Source organism: Hipposideros armiger, unplaced genomic scaffold, assembly GCF_001890085.2.
Source record: "Hipposideros armiger isolate ML-2016 unplaced genomic scaffold, ASM189008v1 scaffold_934, whole genome shotgun sequence".
Classification (NCBI taxonomy): Eukaryota; Metazoa; Chordata; class Mammalia; order Chiroptera; family Hipposideridae; genus Hipposideros; species Hipposideros armiger.
The window spans coordinates 191169-211043 of NW_017732284.1; the positions used below are offsets into that span (position 1 = coordinate 191169).

At 35.4% G+C, this 19875-nt stretch overlaps 1 protein-coding gene across 1 annotated transcript in view; it reads right to left on the reverse strand.

Annotated features, from left to right (window-relative positions):
* LOC109375345 (receptor-type tyrosine-protein phosphatase kappa-like) overlaps nt 1-19875 on the reverse strand; it is a 347967-nt gene that overhangs the window by 187593 nt on the left and 140499 nt on the right. Inside the window, exon 2 of the mRNA XM_019630700.1 lies at nt 19346-19468. Coding sequence (XP_019486245.1) covers nt 19346-19468 — 123 coding nt within the window. The remainder of the gene's footprint in view (nt 1-19345; nt 19469-19875) is intronic.

The window sequence follows — 19875 nt, forward strand, 5'->3', positions numbered from 1 at the left end:
AATCAGGTGGACTTATGTCCAATACATAAGTGTTAGAATCTGGAGCCTGAGCTTTCCAAAATAATAAGCTCTTACTACAAAATGCTTCAATTACTTCCTTTTCTTCATAAAGTATTGAGTTTATCTCCCAAAAAATATCAAAGCCTTTACAGGTTGTAGATATTCTCAGACTCTTGGAAAATGCTGAGTAAGTCATCTGTTCCTATGAACACTCATTGTCTAGATCAGGGAGAAAAAGCTTTGGGATTTTAGGGTATTCATTACATAGAGTGGAGAACAAACTCCCTCGGTGTTTATTTTGTTGTTTAATAATGTTTGCTACCTTAATATTTTGTTTTTAATGATCCTTATGGCTTTACGTGGAATAATCAACAGTGAGTAACAGGAAATGAAAAACACAAAGGAGTTCAAAGTAATATATCTCCAATCTTTCCCGTGGACAATAGGTACTTACCTATTGGTAAGAAATGGGAGAAAAAGTAAGGAAGGACTTTCTAAATCCTGCCACCCCGGATATAAACCCCTACAAATGGGATTCTAATCCCAACATCATGTGGCAAAAAGAACATCAAACAATGGGTTCACTTAATAACAGAAATAACCTACAAACATATACTTGGTAGTAAAAAGAACTTCAGAGAAAAATCCTTTGAAAATAAAAGATTTTAAATCCTTTAAACTCTGGATATGAAATTAAAAGAACATGGGGGAGAGTTTATACAAAGACATCATCTTCGATTGAGTCAGTACAAGATCTCAGATCAGGAGATGAGCAAAAGCGGGAGTTTTGTCCCCCATTATAAATGCCACTTTCCCCGAAAAACTGTGCTTTAGAGAACTGTCCATTCGGGGGCTCCAAAGCATTCTGTGCTATTCTGGGTGACTTTCTGATATTTAGTGTCTTAATATTTTCTTGGAAAATCAAATACATACCTATACAGAAATACATAAAAAACATATACAATATTACAATTTTAAAAGGTTCATAAACCCATAAAAAATCATTATTAGCATAATATGTAAATGAGATATGTGAAAACAGAATTGAACTTATCCTTCTCTCATCCTCAAGAGTGGGAACACAGGCAGGCATAAGAGAAGCCAACATAATTCATTTTCTCATTAGAACAAAAACTCACAACTAGCAACCTGGACTTCTCTCTAATCTCTGAAAAAAGGACCATTCCCCCCTCCCCCCAAATAAGTACTTGTACAAGTTCTATTTTAAGCTATAAAACCAAAATCAGTTTGCACAAGAAACAATCCATATTTTAAAACCACACATACTATAAGCCATATCAGACAGATTCAGATTCAGTTTTCAAATCTAGATATTTACTAGTGCTTGCTTGAAGATATTTGTATAGTAACAGACACTCAGTTTTTGTAATGGGAGATACTGTAAATTTTTTTAACCATTTCTCAATGTTTCATGTCTTCTCCCTAGTTCATTATGACACTATAGGCTACAGCTTCTTTCAACACTAAGTAAAATCCAAAGGAAAACGAAGTATTTCATTTTTAAAATGTTAAAATAAAAATGACCACAAAGCAATTCATAAAGCCAAATAGAAAAATAATTATGTAAAACCAGTCTTAAAAAGTTGAGAAATTTTTTTTTTCAAATTGGTGTTTTGGATTTCTTTGGATAGATACCCAGGAGTGGAATTGCTGGGTCATAAGGTAGTTCCATTTCAATTTGAGGTACTTCCTTACTGTTTTCCATAGTGGCTTCACCAATGTTTATTGCAGTGCTATTCACAACAGCCAAGATGTGGAAACAACCGAAATGTCCATCGATAGACGATTGGATAAAGAAACTGTGGTACATTTACACAATGGAGTATTACTCGGCCATAAAAAAGAATGAAATCCTACCATTTGCAACAACATGAATGGACCTTGAGAATATTATGCTAAGTGTAATAAGTCAGACTGAGAAAGACAAATACCATATGATCTCACTTATATGTGGAATCTAGAGAATAGAACAAATGAGCAAACAAAACAGAAATAGACTCAGAAATATAGAAAAAAAATCTGTTGGTTGCTGGATGGGAGAGAAGGTGAAGGGATTAGGAAGTGCAAATTAGTAGTTATAATACAGTCACAGGGATATAAAATACAGTATGGGGAATATAATCAACAACGTTGTAAAGATCATGTAAGGAGCCAGATGGGCACTGGACTTATCAAGGGGATCACTTCATAGACTGTGTAGATGCCTGACCAATGTGCTATACACCTGAAGCTGAAGTATAACAATATTGAATGTCAGCTACAATTTCATATATATATATAGAGAGAGGGGGGGGGGAGTCACGGGAGGTGGAGTATAGCATAAGGAAGACAGTCAATGGTATTGTAACAGCTATATGTCAGAGAGGTAGTAAATTGGTGTAGGGGGGTTATCACTTTGTGAGGGGTGTAAATGTCTAACTATTAACGTTGCTTTGTGCACCTGAAATGAATAAAAAAAAAGTCGAGAAGTAATAAACCTTTTTCCAAATTATTTTCACATCTTAAATAACCTACCTTTTTTAAGAATAATATTTGAAAAGTTCAAGTTGACTTGCAATACTTTCTGTGGAAATCCTTTTCAGATATCATTATGTGTCATAGTGCAAAGCACCTGCAGTCAGTGAACAATTATGTAGAAAGGTAATTTTCTGAATTGGACATAAAATAATTCCTAACGAGCTGCTGAAAAATTATAATGGGGAAATGCAATTTATTCCTTGCTAAAAAAAGTAAATGAAAGGAATCCAAATCAATTTCTTACAGATTAATGAGATTACTAACCAGCCATGTCACCTTGGGCCAGCAGGAAGGAGAAAAATAATACTAAGCATCAACTACATTCTAGATACCACCAGATGCTACACAAACATTATTTCCTTTCACAGATGCAACAAAACTGTGTGTGTGTGTGGGCGGGGGCAAGGGGGTGGGGGCAGGTGAAGAAAGAGAGGGAAAGAGAGGGTGGGAGAGAGAGAGACAGAGACAGAGACAGAAATCTAATTATTCTTAATCTACTGATGAGAAAATGAAAGCTTAGAAAGTTTAGTGTTATAATCAAATTGCAAGCAATAGAACTTGGATTTGAATTCAGGTTACTATGATTTCTGTGTCAGTTACCCACCTTAAGATATTTTATTTGAATAATGAAAGGTTATACTACAGATAATCTCTAAAATCTTTTAGCTTAATGGAAACTCATTTTGATGATGCTAAGAATGCTATTTTGGTGCTACTACGGAAACGGTTTATATGATACACTGAATTAGGGGCTTCTGTGTGTTAAAATACAAGGAAAATTCAGCACAAAGGAACATGTCTTTTATATGGTACACTATTATTATTATTATAGCATAGTATTATAGTATTACCACGAATAGTCAAGAATCCATAAAAAATGAATGATATTCTAAAACAGCATGAAGGAAACCTATCTGAAATTATAAAATGTTTTTGTTGACCACTCATTTCTCTTTGTTCATTCCAGTCTAATGATATCTTGGGGTCTTAAGGTATCTACTTACTAATGACAGATACAGAGCATTTAAAATTCCAAATAACTTTTGGACCACTGCCATTGGACTAGTGAAAAATTGCTCAGCCTGCATAAATAAGAGAGTAACATGAACACTGCCCTATTTTCTAAAATGGAGTTCAGTACAAAGGGTTTATATAAACATTGTAACTTGAGAAAAACCTGGACTTTGTAATGAGGAATATGACATATAACAGCACTAGTCAGCTCTTCCCACTCGCTGATTGTGTTCATTGATTTTAGTTTTGTGTAAAAGAAAAAAGAATAAATAGTCCCTGCCACCAAATTAAGGAGATTCTGTTTCTTGATTTCACTGGCAATAAATCTACCTGAGTAATCCAGTGGGGGGTTGGGAAGAATCAAAATCAGTACCTATCACATGAAAGAAGGTTTTACCATCACAATTGTATTCTCAATAGCCAGTTAAGACATAACATAAAATATCATCTTTCCATACTGCCAAAAAGATCTACAATTCCAATGATTTCACAGAGCACACAGAGAAAGCAGAGGCACAAACAGTGAAATACTATTAGTGACAATTACTATAAATCGTTTAGTATAAAAAGTGAAAACAGAAGCACCAGAGATCACTTCTATAGAAAGAGGAGGAAACATAAGGAGTTGGAATTAGACCCACTTAGACCATCCTTATAATTAGACCCATCCCATTTATTTACATGGAAATGCTTTAAAAGGTTAGTTTTGGGTAGCACAGAATACATTAACAGCAATTAGTAATTCAAATAATTTTCTAAAACATCTCCCGTTTTTTTTCATCAATATTATCGTCACATCTATTTATTCATTCAAAAATAATTTGCATTCTAAGATAAATAGTATCTGCTGTTAAGAAAAAAGTTAAGAGGGCCGGCCGAGTGGTGCGATGGTTAAGAACTCGCTTGGGATGCCAGAGGGCCCCGGTTCGGATCCCACATATGAGGGCCAGTGACACTGCCCTCCACAGCTAAAATGCTGAACAACAGCTCAACCTGGAGCTGGGCTGCCGTGAGTCGCTGGCGACGGCGTAGGCTGCAGTCCCTGTGGCAGTGGGTTGCCATAGGTACCGTATGTAGCCAGCAGCCAACGTGAGCAGCCAGCAGCCGCAGTGAGCGGCCGTCCAGAAGCCGGCGACTGATCTGCCTTGCCAGGGAAGAGCGCAATGATGGTGCCAACTTGGGCCAGTGAAGCAACGCCCTCCACAACTAGACTGAAGAACAAAACGACAGCAACTTGTCTGTTCCCCTTCCCCCAATTCCCCAGCACTGTTCCCATCCCCCAATTCCCCAATAAAAATCTTTAAAAAAAAAAAAAAAAGAAAAAAGTTAAGAAAAACTAACTCATTGTTTAAAAGACTTTGAATCGTTCATTCAACAATTATTGATTATATGTCTATCTGTCATGCAGAGAGCTAAGCTGCACAAAAGTGAATGGTGGTTTTGTTCCATTTTATTCTTAATTTTCAGCATGAGTCTCTTAACTCTGTTTTCAAGACCAATGTCATTTCACGAATAGTAGTATATCCTTTAGCATCACTTTAGATATCATTGTTTTAAGCCATAAAAGTAGTAAATCAAAATCAGTATTAGTCTTACATTCACAAGTCATTTACAGTTTGAACAAACTTTTATTTTCTATAAAATTCTAAATTATTTCTTAGCCCTGTTTAGAATAGATTACAACCCTAGGTCCATGAGACAAATAAAACATTCAAATGTTATCTATAGAAAATATTTTTACTTATGACTCAAAAACTCAATATAATATATAAATAAAACTATGCAAAGAAAGAGTTGTGAGTTACATTCAAATGCGGTTAGTAAAACATCAGATTTGTGTGAATATTTTGAAAAGCTCAAAGTGATTACAAATGATATGTGTTCAGGATATAATGAATGCAAAGCAATGCATTCCATACAAAGCAACTCTGCAATAAATGTAATTATTTACATCATATTGTTTGGATCAGACAAAAAATGTTTTAAGTTTATGCCACCTACTTTGAAAGTAGATTGTGTATGCTGTGTTTTAGTTACATTTTACTATCTAGATGGACATTTTGTTTAACAATCTAACAAAATAGTTTCTCCCATTAAAATAATAGGAAATTGACACTTTGTTAGCACTTCAAAAAGGAATATGTTTTTCACAAAAAGACTTCTGACAGTAAGTGGAAGATGTCTGTAAACTAAATGATGACCCATTGGGTGCCAGGGAAAAAAGAGTAATTTTGACTTAAAGTGGGGGAAAAGTATGATTGTTTCAGAATGTGGAAGAAACTTGCCAAAGACAAAACTTCGATGCATATAAGAAATTGTAACAAATTTTCAGAGAGAAATTTATTTATCTTGGACTGTAATACCTACAAATAATAAGCCTTGAAAAGAAGCAATGAACTGTGTTAAAACTTGTCAAAGTTGGCTCAGTTTTAATAGGCTTTGTTGTAAGTTTTTTAAAGCTTTTACTGCCAAATATTACATTAATGCTAGACTGGAATTATGTTTTCTTTCTGTTAAAATAACAAATTTATCCTAGTAATTTCAATATCCTCTTAACAAGAGGTTGTAAAAATGATTCCTAACCTTTCTGTTTAATTTCAGCAGAGACTGTTTATCTCTCCAGAACAATTTTTTGTGCATTGAGTTAATTTTATTATGGTTTTAATTATTTAAAATACTAAATATAATTGCAATTAATATAATACAATCAATATTATAATAAAATATTCATATTAGTAATGTTAAAATATTGATATTATTCCTTGTTCCAAGGCATCTATGTTACCGTCTTAGATAAGTGACTAATGTCCTGCAATAATGCTTTTGATTCTGCCTGTTTGATAAGATTCTAAATTCAGAAAAACAAAAATTATAAGAAGTCTTTTCTTATAAACTGCAGAATTTTCTGCAGGGCTTTAGACAACCACAACAATTTTTTTTTTCCTTTACCTTATGAGACCAGGAAAACTAAAAATAATTAAGTTTGTTTGGTATGCTCCATATATTTTAACTAGCTCAACATACATTGTAAGGGTTGTATAGGAAGAGTTTCAAGTCAGAAAAGTTCAACCTTCTGTACATTAATTTTCTTCAGGTAAATGTTATTGAAACAAAATATGTGCCCAAGATAATACAAGGTACAGGAAGACCCTGAGATCTGTTAATGCCCTCAATTGCCCACATAGCTTTACCCTTAGGGAAAACAATAACCAAATCTTTATGAAATGGTTAAGTCCAGTACCCAGGTAGAGAACTTTTCTCCTCTCAGATAGTAGTGCTTGTTACTATAATAATCACAGCCCTTCAGTCTTTTCAGCCAGCTGTGTCTACATTCCTCCCATAGTTTACCTGAAGGCTCTGTTATAAGCCATAGGCTCTAGAAATTAGGTCCTTATCTAATTACCTAAGTGTAAAGGATTGGACCAGATACTTCTAACTATGATGTCTTCAAGGACCAGTCTCATGGGTACAGGCATCACTGATGATATCGTTTACATATCAGCCAAACTGTACAAGACACAGAGCCAGAATTCCCAGGGCTGATGACTTCCTGAAACAGACTGTAACCCCAAATTCAAGACACCAAAATTAGTTAAGTATAACTTAAACAACAATGATGGAAATCTAATTCAAATATGCTGTTTGGAAGACTTTTGGTACATTTCTAATGTTCGTTTTTCTTATTGGTGTATGATAAACTCTTCTTTCCTTGACCTCTAATCCATACTTTAATAGAACCTTAAATGATACCTTATTCCCATTGACCCCTTAGAAATTCAATAATATATTCTTTTTCTGTTCTAGTATTTTTAATGGCAAAGGTAGTTAACCGGATAAGTACAAGAAGAACTTGCCCTTCTTTATACCAGAATGCAATTCAATAAATCAACCCATGCAACCAAGCTGCTTGGATTTTATGGAGTGTTACATTTAAGAATAACTTTTACTGAAACATAAGTGATAAGCCTTCCAAAGGGACAAAGGCTGTATCTGTATTTCTTTCATATGTGGGCTAATACCTACAAAACTCTCCCTGTAAGCAGGTCTACTCTTTGGTCAAATGTGTAAGTTCACAGCTTGAGAGGAAGTTCAATTCCAGACAAGTTAAGGATCTCAGCTGATTTGAGAAAGGAGAAAGGAATTCAAACACATTTAAAGATACTTCAAGTGAGATATCTCCTGGAGATAAACAATTGGAGCATGTTTTCTAAGCTTCTGAATAAAAAGCAAGCAGATTTTAAATTTTAGAATGGTAGAAGCTATTAAAAAAAATCTTAGATTTCTAATACAATCTTCAAACAGGAGTTAATTTTCTGACCATACTAGTTGTTTAACACTGTGGCACTTGATATTTTGGTCTTACTACAAGGCTTCTATTTGTTAATAAACACTTCTTGCTGTACCTATGTAAATGAATCAGATCAAAACAACATGAAGCCATCTTTTTTGGTTGTTTTTAACAAGAATTATGCTTGGAAATTATTTATGATCATAGGGGGGAACTGTTACAGGGGGAAAACAGAAACTTAGAACAAGGCAAAAGAATAACTGAATATCCTTTACCCAAGGATTAGCTAATTCTTTAAGAGTATGTGCCTTTGAGTGCCCATTTACTGTTGATTAAGATATTTTATAAATCTGTGAGAGAAGATGCTAATTTGAAAAAAAAATTAAAATTAAAATTAAAATAAAAGTATGGCAATACAAATGATACGTATATGATAAAAATAATGCAAATAAACCCTGTCCAGTAGAGAGTCCTAGTTAGTAGATTACTAACAGAGAGAAAATGATTTCTCTCTGTTAGTAATCTCTAAGGTTTTCATTTAATTGTTATTAATCTATTTAGTATAAAATGAGGAATCTTATTCCAATATTCTTTCTTTCAGTGACTATAAATGCTCCCCTTGTTCCTATAATCTTTTGAACCAGCCTTACCATCCTACTAGTTCCCCCAATAATGAATTAAATATACCTTTAGCATGTGTTCATCCATGTATATATCTATATCTATATATAGATATATAGATATACACACACACATACATACATATAACACTTGGCTCATTTTTAGGTTTTGAGTTTTTCATAAAGCATAATACCTTATTTTTTTGTGATAAAACTCAGAAGAAAAGCAAGAGAGGATACAAAAATTCTCAACAGTAACAACTGCAGGTTAGAAACCTAAAATAATGTATTAAGGACAGGAAGATTTCCTACTTTTCAAGTTACAGATGTAGTAAATGCTTTGAAGTCAAGGAAAAACCGACACTAGGCTGACAATACATTAGGCAATTCAGTGCTACTCTTAACAAATGCTGTATTTGTCTACTCTTCCAAATATCCCAGCTTCTAAATTCTACCCTCAGATCCATGCTGCCATATATGCATCAAATAGTTCCACAGCAGCCACTGTTGTTTAGTGACCCCACATCAACCCCCCTGCCCCCCACCCTTATTCCAGGACAATCTGGTTGGTCAAGTGTACCCGGGATAGCCTCACCTCGCTCCCCTGGGGGAGGAGGGTGGGCCGGGAAGCCCAAGCCAGCCATGTCTTATTCTCCCCATCACGGATGATTTTAGGCCCAGATACATGACATAAATTGGGCCAATTATGCAAGAAGTCTGTTGATGGGCACCTCAGAAAAGTTCTTTAGGTTTATTAAACACAAACACACGCATAATGAAGAGATAACCTCTTTTTCTTCATGCCTTTATTTAATATCTAGAATACCTGCAGATCTTAAACCCATGTGGGGACCTAGCCTGAGGTAAAAAGGTAACCTTTCTGAATGGAGGAGCATAGAGACTGAAGAACCTTGGTCCTCGAGGACACCATGGGAACCATTAATTAGCCCATCCTGGACGTTTTGTTGTGTGAAAACAGCTTTCCTTATGGATTAAAGACTGAGTTGGGATTCCCATTACTTGCAGCTGGAGAAAGCATGAGACACAACTTTTTTCACACTTCCAAGTCAACCCTGAAGCTTTTTTTTGCTGCCTCTAAAGAAGGATCTCAACTTATACTTGTTCATATGGAGTTCAAAAATCAGATCTTTCTCCTATATCTCTGCATACTTGGATTCCTAACCTTGACTTTCCCAAGACAGGAAACCTCTGGCAATTGACTTAACCTCTCTGAACCTCAGTTCGCTCATCTAACAGAATGAAGGTAGTACATTCCTCAAAGGACTTTTATGAGAATTAAGCTAAATGACATTTTAAAAATGCCTGGAATTAGATAGACGTGGTCAGAGAAGCATTTTTTTCCCAATTAATAGCCTGTAAGTCTAACCTGGCTAGGATAAAAATCATACACTCAAAACATAATTTTTGAATACCCAAATTTGCCACTTCACTTTCCCATTTAATTCACCAACTATTTAAAAACTAGTGGGAAGGGAGGAGGTACAGACACAGATAATCAACTTGATGAAATTTGTGGAATTGTCCTATTTAATTTTATTCTCATAAACTACAAGAAGCAAGTCAGCGTATCTTTTTAATCTATGACCCTAGGTGAAGACTTCATCCACGATGCTGCTGGCATTTCTAAGGTGCTCAGAGCTCTAAATACATAAAACATTCACTTTGGGTTGAAAAACGTTTCTCAATCAAGAATTTCCTCTTCGGGGTGGGTTAAGAGGCCTGAATACTCTCGCCAGAAATTAGATCTGAAAACTGACAATCTTTCAATATTTTAAAAGCATATTTTTGTGCAACACTAATTAAATATATAAGCCGAGCTCTATATTTTTCACATTAACTATATGAAAAAAGTAACATCACATATTTTTAAATATTTCCTAATTTAATCACTTTTAACTGTTTATTTGTATATTTTATTTCTTAGCTTATTCTTGCATATCAAAGATAATAAGACTTTAAACTGTGACTGTCTAAACGAGTTGCTTAGCCATCATGAAGCAAGTTTATTTTTGGAGAGGAAACCTATAAGGTCATAACTGTGCTTTCCCTCATACTCCCCACAAGAAAAAGTAATTTAGTTTCTTTGGACTATGTATTGATTTTAACGTACATGTTAAAGGTGACTGCATAGGCTTTGAAATTACTCTGTATTCTTATCCTCAATTCATTTAGGAGGTTGGACGTTCTCTACAACCAGCACTGATATATTTTTTTTTCTTTTTTCAATACTAGGCTGTTTTTCCCCCTGAGATATATTGGCACATGTTTAACTTAGATACATTATGTACCTGAAATATCAGGAAAATACTCCTGTCCCAGCATGCCATTTCTGTCACTGTAATTTAGACATTCTTCATGCTGCATTTATGTCCACAAGGGTAATAGTCCTTACATTAAAAACCAGCCTTCATGACGCGGTTCCCCTTTCACAGGGTCCATTACAGCCTTTCACTCTGTGACCCTTCACTGCTTCCAGCTCCCACTGTTTTTAATCAGCAACTCAAATGTGGTAAACTATCTTCTCTGTGCTGAGGGCAAAAGCACCAACAGACACATGATAATATGGTTTGGAAGAATGCATTGAAATAAGCTCATAATTCTAGTCCTAAAACAACCCTACTGCAAACAAAGTCTTAAAATTGTTTTCAAACCCTAAACTTTAGTCAGAGCCCGTTAGTCCGTGAATTTTTCTACTATACATGCTCTAAGGAAAGAGCAGATAATATATGTGTTTCTAAAGGTTTGCTTAGGCAAACACGCAGCAAGTGTTCATCAAATAACTAAAAAAAGAAGACAGGGCCGGGCGAGTGGCTCAGTTAGTTAAGAGCTCACTCAAGAGTGCGAGCTCTGAGCAACAGTGGTGCCGGTTCGATTCCCAGCCTGAGCTGAGCTGCCAACAGGTGGCAGGATGGTTCAGCTAAAAAAATAATAATAATAAAAAATAAAATAAATAAATAAAAATAGAACACAGGTAAATCAAAGAAAGGACAAAGTGTCTCCCTGGGGGTGTGAGGATGTCATGGAGGAAACCCTGACCTGCAGAAGCAATTCCAAACAACAGCAAGACTCAGATTCCATCCCATGTGAAGCTTAAAAGACCATCATGTAAAGCTTTTAAATTTTGAAAAGAAATATAAATTCATATGAAGTAGTAGAAAAGCACCGTGGATTAAATGTAGTATATAGCTGATTATACAGTGGATTTAAATGCCCATCACCAAGTCAAGGAAACAGGGTGGTACTGTGTCAAGAGAAATTTCAATATCAGATGGACAGACCTAAGTTCAAATTCCATTCTTGGGTAGGCCTTAAGGAAGTTTCTCATTCTACTTGTCTCTAAAATGTCATTAATCTTGTAGGTTTCATGGGAGGATTAAAATATATACCCGGTGCCTGGTATAGTGAAACTCAGTAAGTAAGCAATAAGTCATAGCTAATGGTACCAAGTACCTTAATCTCAGATATGTTTACCTAAAAGTGTTGAGTGTGCACCAAAACATTGTTTTCAAACTGTCCCTGAGAGCCTTACCTCTCTAATTGTATTTCACAGAAGTCCTCTTGATGGAGCTCAGGTGGTGGAAAGAAAAGGAGTTGGAGGAAAGATGTAGAACATACAAAGTAAGCAGGTTTGGGAACCACTGGCTTCTTTTTAGTGAGTTTACACATGAGTAATGGGGAGTATCGCTTTTAAAAAGAAAAAAAGAATTGCTGTTAAAAAAAAATGTGAAAATCACTGAATGATACGCAGCCTTCCAGCTTTAAACTTCTGAGATTCTCAGGCTCTGTCACCTTCATAGAATCTAACAACTGTATCCAATACTTAGAGGTTTTCCAGCTGTGTTAATAAACTGACGTTAAGCTATTCTCTTCCTCTTCCCCTTCTCTCCTCCTTGTCTCCCTTCCTCCACTAACACCCATCTCTCAGCTCTCTTTAGAACAACTGCACAGGTTCACACTTATATTATCTTTGGCCATATTAATAGACAATGATAACTAGAAGACAAAAAAATATATATACCAACATTTTGGCCTGATTTGCTCTGTCCTCTAACACAAACAAAACTAGACATAACATTGAAACTCAATCTCTCTTTACCAACTATATGAACATAAATTTATTCTACCACTTTCTGCCATGTTTGCCTCTGGTAGATTTTCCATCAAATAATTCTGCTAGTTCAGACGTGTAAGATTTTGGTGGTTATGACCTTGTAGAGACATATGTCTTATATGGTCAATAATTGGGTGATGGAAATATTACACAAAGTGATCCATTCATTTTAATGAGTAACTAAGTTTTCCAGAGAGATTGACTATGGGTTAGAAATGGTAAGTTAGCACAAAAACTCCCTTGAAATTTCCCCTCAGGGGTATTAAAATGTGATACAATGCACATATAATATTGTTTAATACATTATGACTAAGTCTTCTCCTATAAAACTAAGACACCAGTATCATTACATAGAAAACAGCTAGAATTGCTTTACCTATAAAATATTACCATATGAATCACGTAGTGGACAACAATGTTTTATTTGCTTTTCACTATATCACAGTACCAGAAGAAAGCCAGGCACAAAATCATGTGACTCATGCACACTCCCCATTGAATACACAAACACATTTACTCTTTCCAAATAAATATTTGAAGAAGCCAAGCCTATTTTAACAACCAGGCTAATAACTCATGTTTAAACTCTGAAATTAAAAAAAAGGAGGGAGAAAAAAAAAGATACACAGTTCTAAAAGTAACGTTTTAATATAAAGGAAGATTTCTTAACATCATTGTTCATTTCTCATCCTTCTCTTTGTTATGTCATTTGCTCTCTATATTTTAGTTTGGGGATTTGACAAGGGAGCAGATTTGAGATCCAGTTGGGACTTCAATTATTGAATCATACCTCACTACATTATTTAACAGAAGAGAAATGGTTTCTTACTTAAATCTTCAAATTAATTTAATGGCAAACAGCTTTTATTTTTTTACTTACATATACATATATATATATATATATATATATATATATATATGTATGTATGGTGTGTGTGTGTTTGTGTGTGTTCATTTTACAGAAGGAGCTCTGTATACTGATTTATATTATTATCAGTAAAAAGTAGCAGACTGAAGGTGGGATACAATGTAGCCATAACTTTAAATAATGTCAAACAAGTACTCTAGAGACTCTAAACTAAAATTCAATTAGTCATTTTGCAAAAACCTGTTAAAAAGTAAAAGCAGTTATAATTACAGTAGAAGATAAATGTATTGAGATGTCAATTATGATCCCTACTCTCAGATCTAGAGCAGAACACATGGTAAATGGTCAAATGAATTTGTTTCATGAGGTCATACGTATAAAAGAATGTCTGACAACCAAGGTCATGAACACATGTATTTGAGATGAAAAACCATTTCTAGTTCTATGCAACATCTCTCTTTCGCTGTGGCTTTGTTTATATACCAGACTTTTGAGGAATACAAGACTGAATTAATTTGACGAGAGAGAGAGAGAGAGAGAGAGAGAGAGAGAGAGAGAGAGAGAGAGAGAGAGAAGGATACTGAAAAGGAGCTCCTTCTCGGTAGTATTAACAACATTTAAAATTATATCCAGGGCCGGCCGAGTGGCACGATGGTTAAGAATTGGCTTGGGATGCCAGAGGGCCCTGGTTCGGATCCCACATATGAGGGCCAGTGACACTGCCCTCTACAGCTAAGATGCTGAACAACAGCTCAACCTGGAGCTGGGCTGTCATGAGTCGCCATCGACGGCGTAGGCTGCAGCCTCTGTGGCAGTGGGTTGCCATGGGCTACCGTATGTAGCCAGCAGCCAAGGTGAGCGGCCGTTCAGAAGCTGGCGACTGACCTGCCTCGCCTGGGAAAAGCGCAATGATGGTGTCAACTTGGGCCAGTGAAGCAACGTCCTCCACAACTAGACTGAAGAACAAAATGACAGCAACTTGTCTGTTCCCCTTCCCCCAATTCCCCAGCACTGTTCCCATCCCCCCAATTCCCCAATAAAAAAAAATCTAAAAAGAAAAAAAAAATGATATCCAAAATAAATAGGTGAAATCATTTATAAGGCAAAAGCCAAATATTAATAATTATCTGATGGTTTTCCAATTAATTAAAATATGAACTGAACACAGTTCTCACGGAATGGGGTGTTTTCTCTGCTTAGTCAATTTCCTAGCAAGAAAAATAAAACTTTGTTTTTGTTTAACCCTTAACCAAAATATTTTAGACCACATTACATAAGTTGACATTTCTGCGTAAGCAAAATAGAGTGTTGGGAAATCAAACATGAAAAATATGGCTTATGCTCATGAGGACCTTATAGTTTAGTGGAAAGAAAGGCATAAATAATGATACTATAGTAGCTGCAATTGAATTATGTACAAAGTAAACTGAGGAGCATATTTGAATATGAGGATAGAAGGAACATATGAGCTCCAAGCCAATCAGGAAAATCTTCCCAAATCAGATGAAATTTGACTAGAGACAGTAAGAATGAGTAAGTTTAACAAGTGGATAAGCGGACAGACAACTGTCTAAGCAGAGGGCACAGAACGTACAAAAACCCAGAGACATCAAAAAACATAGTATCTTTGCGTGGGGGGGAAGGGGACCAAGTTGGTAGGAAAAGGGGTTTGAGTCGATTTAAGGTCTCCTATTACATATCTTTTATTCTAATCAATAAGTTTTTTTTAATTATTAGTTTCCATAGTATCCCTGTAAGCACTGGCTTTATTCTACTTTATTTTTTGCCAATTTTTATAAACATATAAGATACACATAGAAAAGTACACAACTCACAGAAATGTACAGCTCAGTCTGAGCATACATGTGCAAATGCAATCCAGGGCAAGAAATAGAGTGCTATTAGCATCCAGGAGCTACCTTCATGCCACCTAAGTACTAACCATCCACCACCCGACAGCCCCTTTTGTAGGTAAACAATACCCTGATTTCTAATATCAACTAGTTTTGCCTCTTTTTGAAATTTCTATAAATGAAATACAGCACATATCCTTTTGTGTCTAGTTTCTTTCTCTCTTTCCCTCAAGATTATGTTTGTGAAATTCATCCATATCATATATAGTGATACTCTGTTCACTTACAATGCAGTGTAATATTCCATTGTATGAATATATCACCATTTATTTATCCATTGCACTATTGATAGACATTTGGATTGTTTTCTGTTTGGAACTTCTGAGAATATTGGTGCTGTAAACATTCTTGTACCTATAGTCTGTAGAACATGTGTGCTCATTTCTGCTGGGCTTATATTGGAGAATGGGTTTGCTGGGTCATTAGATTGAACAAAGCGGTTGTGCAGATTTAGACTCAAACCAGCAGTATATGAGATTTCATGTGCTCCATACTCTCACCCACACTGGAAATTTTGATCTTCATCTGCTCAGTGTGTAGTCATTTCTCATTGTGGTTTTAATTTGCGTGTCCTTGATGCTCACATTTCCATATGCTTTTTGGTCATTAGGATATACTCATTATTATGCATGCTATTTTAAGGATACTTGGCAGGACCTTTCAGCCACCATCATTGTCACCTGACAAAGATAAGTGTAGGAGGTAGGAACTGCTGAAGAACAGTCAATGACATTATGTCTTCAAACAAAGACAAGGGACGGTCCAGTCGTGCGTTGGTTAAGAACTGGCTTGGGATGCCAGAGGGCCCTGGTTCGGATCTCACATGTGAGGGCCAGTGACACTGCCCTCTGCAGCTAAGATGCTGAACAACAGCTCGACCTGGAGCTGGGCTGCCATGAGTCGCCGGCGACGGCAGGTGGGTTGCCAGCAGTCAGCGTGAGCGACCAGCCGCTCACTGCCAGCTTGGGCCAGTGAAGCGACATCCTCCACAACTAGACTGAAGAACAAAACGACAGCAACTTGTCTGTTCCCCTTCCCCTGACTCCCCAATAAAATCTTTAAAAAAAAAAAAGACAAATAATTTACTTATTTCTCCATTCTTCTGCTCTACTCATCTTCATTGTCCTTTTATTCTATTCTATTGATTGACCCTGCCTTTCTTCTTTACTTCTATTTGTTCAGTCCAAAAAAGTCAATAAAATAAAGTCAATTAACAATGCCCAAGTACTTTATAGAGAGTTCAATAGTTCAATAACAAGTTTGCATTAGAGACCCAGCCTTCTTACTTTAGGATTGTCGAATATTTGAGGTTTGTTTTTTGTTCATAAATTAAAAAAGCAAGCATGCCTGACAATTTATTTGAAAATAAATGGATCATTCATTAAATTTTAATAGGATAAATCTAAATGTCTCTTTTCCAATTTATGAACAGATAATGTTCAATGAGCATTGTAAAGGAATATCAGAAGAAAAATGGGAGAAAAAAACAGTACATGTTGTAAAAAGAGACCAGTAAAGAAGAATTTACACACAGGTGCTTTCTTTCACCTTCTCTGAAGACTAAACACAAGTTACATTTGGCAAAAATAAAGTGGCCGTGACCTTTTTCCCTCCTCTGCATGATTAATTACTTAATGTCCTATTAATTGGAAGATGTGGCTGAATTTCAAACACTTTCATTTTCTGTGCATATCATCCGGTACTGTAACTACCGATTAAGCTGTTCATCAAAGGTGAGCCAACAAGGTCATCTGAGCAGTATCTCTTCAGCTACTCATTACCCATCTTCAGTGGTAATTAACAATCGCAACATTTCCATAAATCAACATCTTTCTGATTATTCTTTGATGATAAACAGTCAAAATGTGTGCATTCCAGCCCACCCCTTTTAATTTTATATAAAATATTCGGTCTAAATATACCACAGAAAAAAACTCAGGTGAATGTTACAAGAGTTTCTTTAATTAACATGTACCAGAAAAATAAGGTTATGTAACTTTGAAAGAAAGGTACAAACCGATACACAAAACTAAATGAGTCTGCTGAGAACACAGGGGTCAAAAATATAAGAAGCAAAAGTTATCAGCCACCTACTATCAATTTATTCCTCTGGCGAGAAAATTATGCCTCAGTTCAGCTTCACAAATAACCATTTGCCTACTCAGTCATGGAAAAGTGACAATTTAGAATAGAAAGCAGATTTACTTTGCCCTACTCTCAAAGAACACTTCACCAGGTAGATCAATTTAAAAAACTTTCCAAAGGATATATTTACTATATCCATTTATAAATCATACTTTGGAAATATAACCTTTAGGTTTCATTGATTTTGGGTACTTTGTGGTGCGTTGTTTATTGTTGATATTTTTTTTATATCATATTATTTAGAAACTTCAGGGTGGTGTTGATAAAGATTATCTTAAAATAATCATACTAAAAATACTGAAAATATGTTTTAAAACTGAAATTATTAGTAATAGGAAATCAGCCCATGAATTATGTATGATTATATATTACAGTAGATAATTGTATAGTATTGTATAGTATACTAATATAGTATATTGTTATTTATTATTAATATATTGTGTTGTGGGGGGTCTGGAACAAATCACCCCCAAGATGTGACTCTGTGGTATGCAAATTCTTTTGAGCTAAAGGCAACTTTATCCATAGGCTCAAAACAAACTCCTGCACCTCTGTTAACTACCTAGAAGAACTTAACCACCATAAGAGATTATCAAAGATAACCTCTTTTGACCTATCTAGAGGGCAAGACAAACTTCCATTTACTAAGTATCTACTCTACTTATAATCCTGCAATGAATGACCCTTTGAAGAGCCCGAGGCACCTTACTTAATCCCTAGCTCAGGGTGGTTTATATACCTGTGTTCCTTTCTATCTCTGAACCTCTCCATGCATGTGGGGTCTCTGATTCTCTCATGCATGTGGGATTCCTGTACATACGTTAAGTATCAAATTTGGTTCTTTTCTCTTGCTAATCTATCTGGTGTCTATTTAATTATTAGGCCAGCCAGAAAAAACCTGAGGGTAGAGGAAAGTTTATTCCTCCCCCAGAGTATATTATATACACATGATTGTATATAATACATAAATTATATCACAGTTATTTATTTCTTTTCTCGTTTAGTACATTATTTTACAATTCTGTTTGCATTTTCAATTTTTATGATGAATAAGTATTGTTAAACATATATACATGGGGCTGGTATTAGTTTCAAATATGGAGAATTGAAGTCACAACTTAGTTTGATAGTACATGAAATGATATGTACATATCAATATCCTATATTAAGAGAAAACACAATTCAAACTGGCTTAAACAATAAGAAAATATATAATTTCACAAAATCAAAAACCAAAGGATTTAACAAGGTCAGGGTAAAGAATAAACAGGACTCAGCCCTATTTTTCCACAGTTCGCTCAGAAAAGACCTTCTCTGTTTGAGAATTTTATCTCCAGGCTGCCTCTCCTCAGGGCCATTGGCATGCTCATGGCTAGAGGGACAGTGAGATAAGCTCTCTCCCCATCATGGAGTAAAAGTCCTTCCCTTCAGTCTGACTGGATCAAACCTGTATAAGTACTAAGTGAGCTGATCCCACATTTTAGATTATTTTGAAAAGATAGTTTGTTCTTCATTTTATTATTATTTTTTTAACTTTTTGGTTTCATTTCCATTTGCCTTTTTTATAAAATATGAGGGAAAAAACAAAAACACTAATATTTTTCCAAAGTCAGAGATAACAAAGATATAGTGAGTATTCTTGAAGAATATTAGGATTAAAGAAAGTTATTGAGGGAAAAGCAAGGAGTATATTAAGGCTCTCATAGATGTGATGGAGTAGTTTGACCATAGTAGTTTATTGTAACAATAAAGTATTGTGTAAAATTAGAAAATGCTATCTCTTCCAAAGTGATTCCCTCAACACTGCATACACAGAACGGGTCTTACCTTGAGGCATCTCAGGTGGCAGGTAATGAGGTTCTTGAGCACTAACATGGACCCACTCAAAGTCATCATACAGATCCTGGTGGTAGTCACAGGCCCCGGGACCATCATCAAAAGTACAGCCACCTAAAGTGGAAGAGAAGAACCGCCATTACATTCTAAACAGGTACACTAAAAATGGGGCACTGTGTTGGAGAAGGAAAAGGTATATTGAAATATGTAATGTGGTACTCATAATTTTAATGATAAATAGTCCTCCTTTTTATCACTATTCCTGTTAAATTTTCACATGAAATGAAATTTCCATCAGTAGTTTCTGTTTGAATAAGAAACCAATTGGAGCCTAAGAAGGAAGCCTGAGGAACAGATTTTAAAATATTAAAAATAATAGGGGATACATGCATAGTGAGGCATTCCTGAAATTTACAAACCACACAATCTAAAGAGTTTTTAACCACTTTATTTAGTAGGGATAAGAGGAGGAAGGAAAAGCGTGAAAATGGTCTTCTTCCATAATGCAAGTTCCAAAAGGT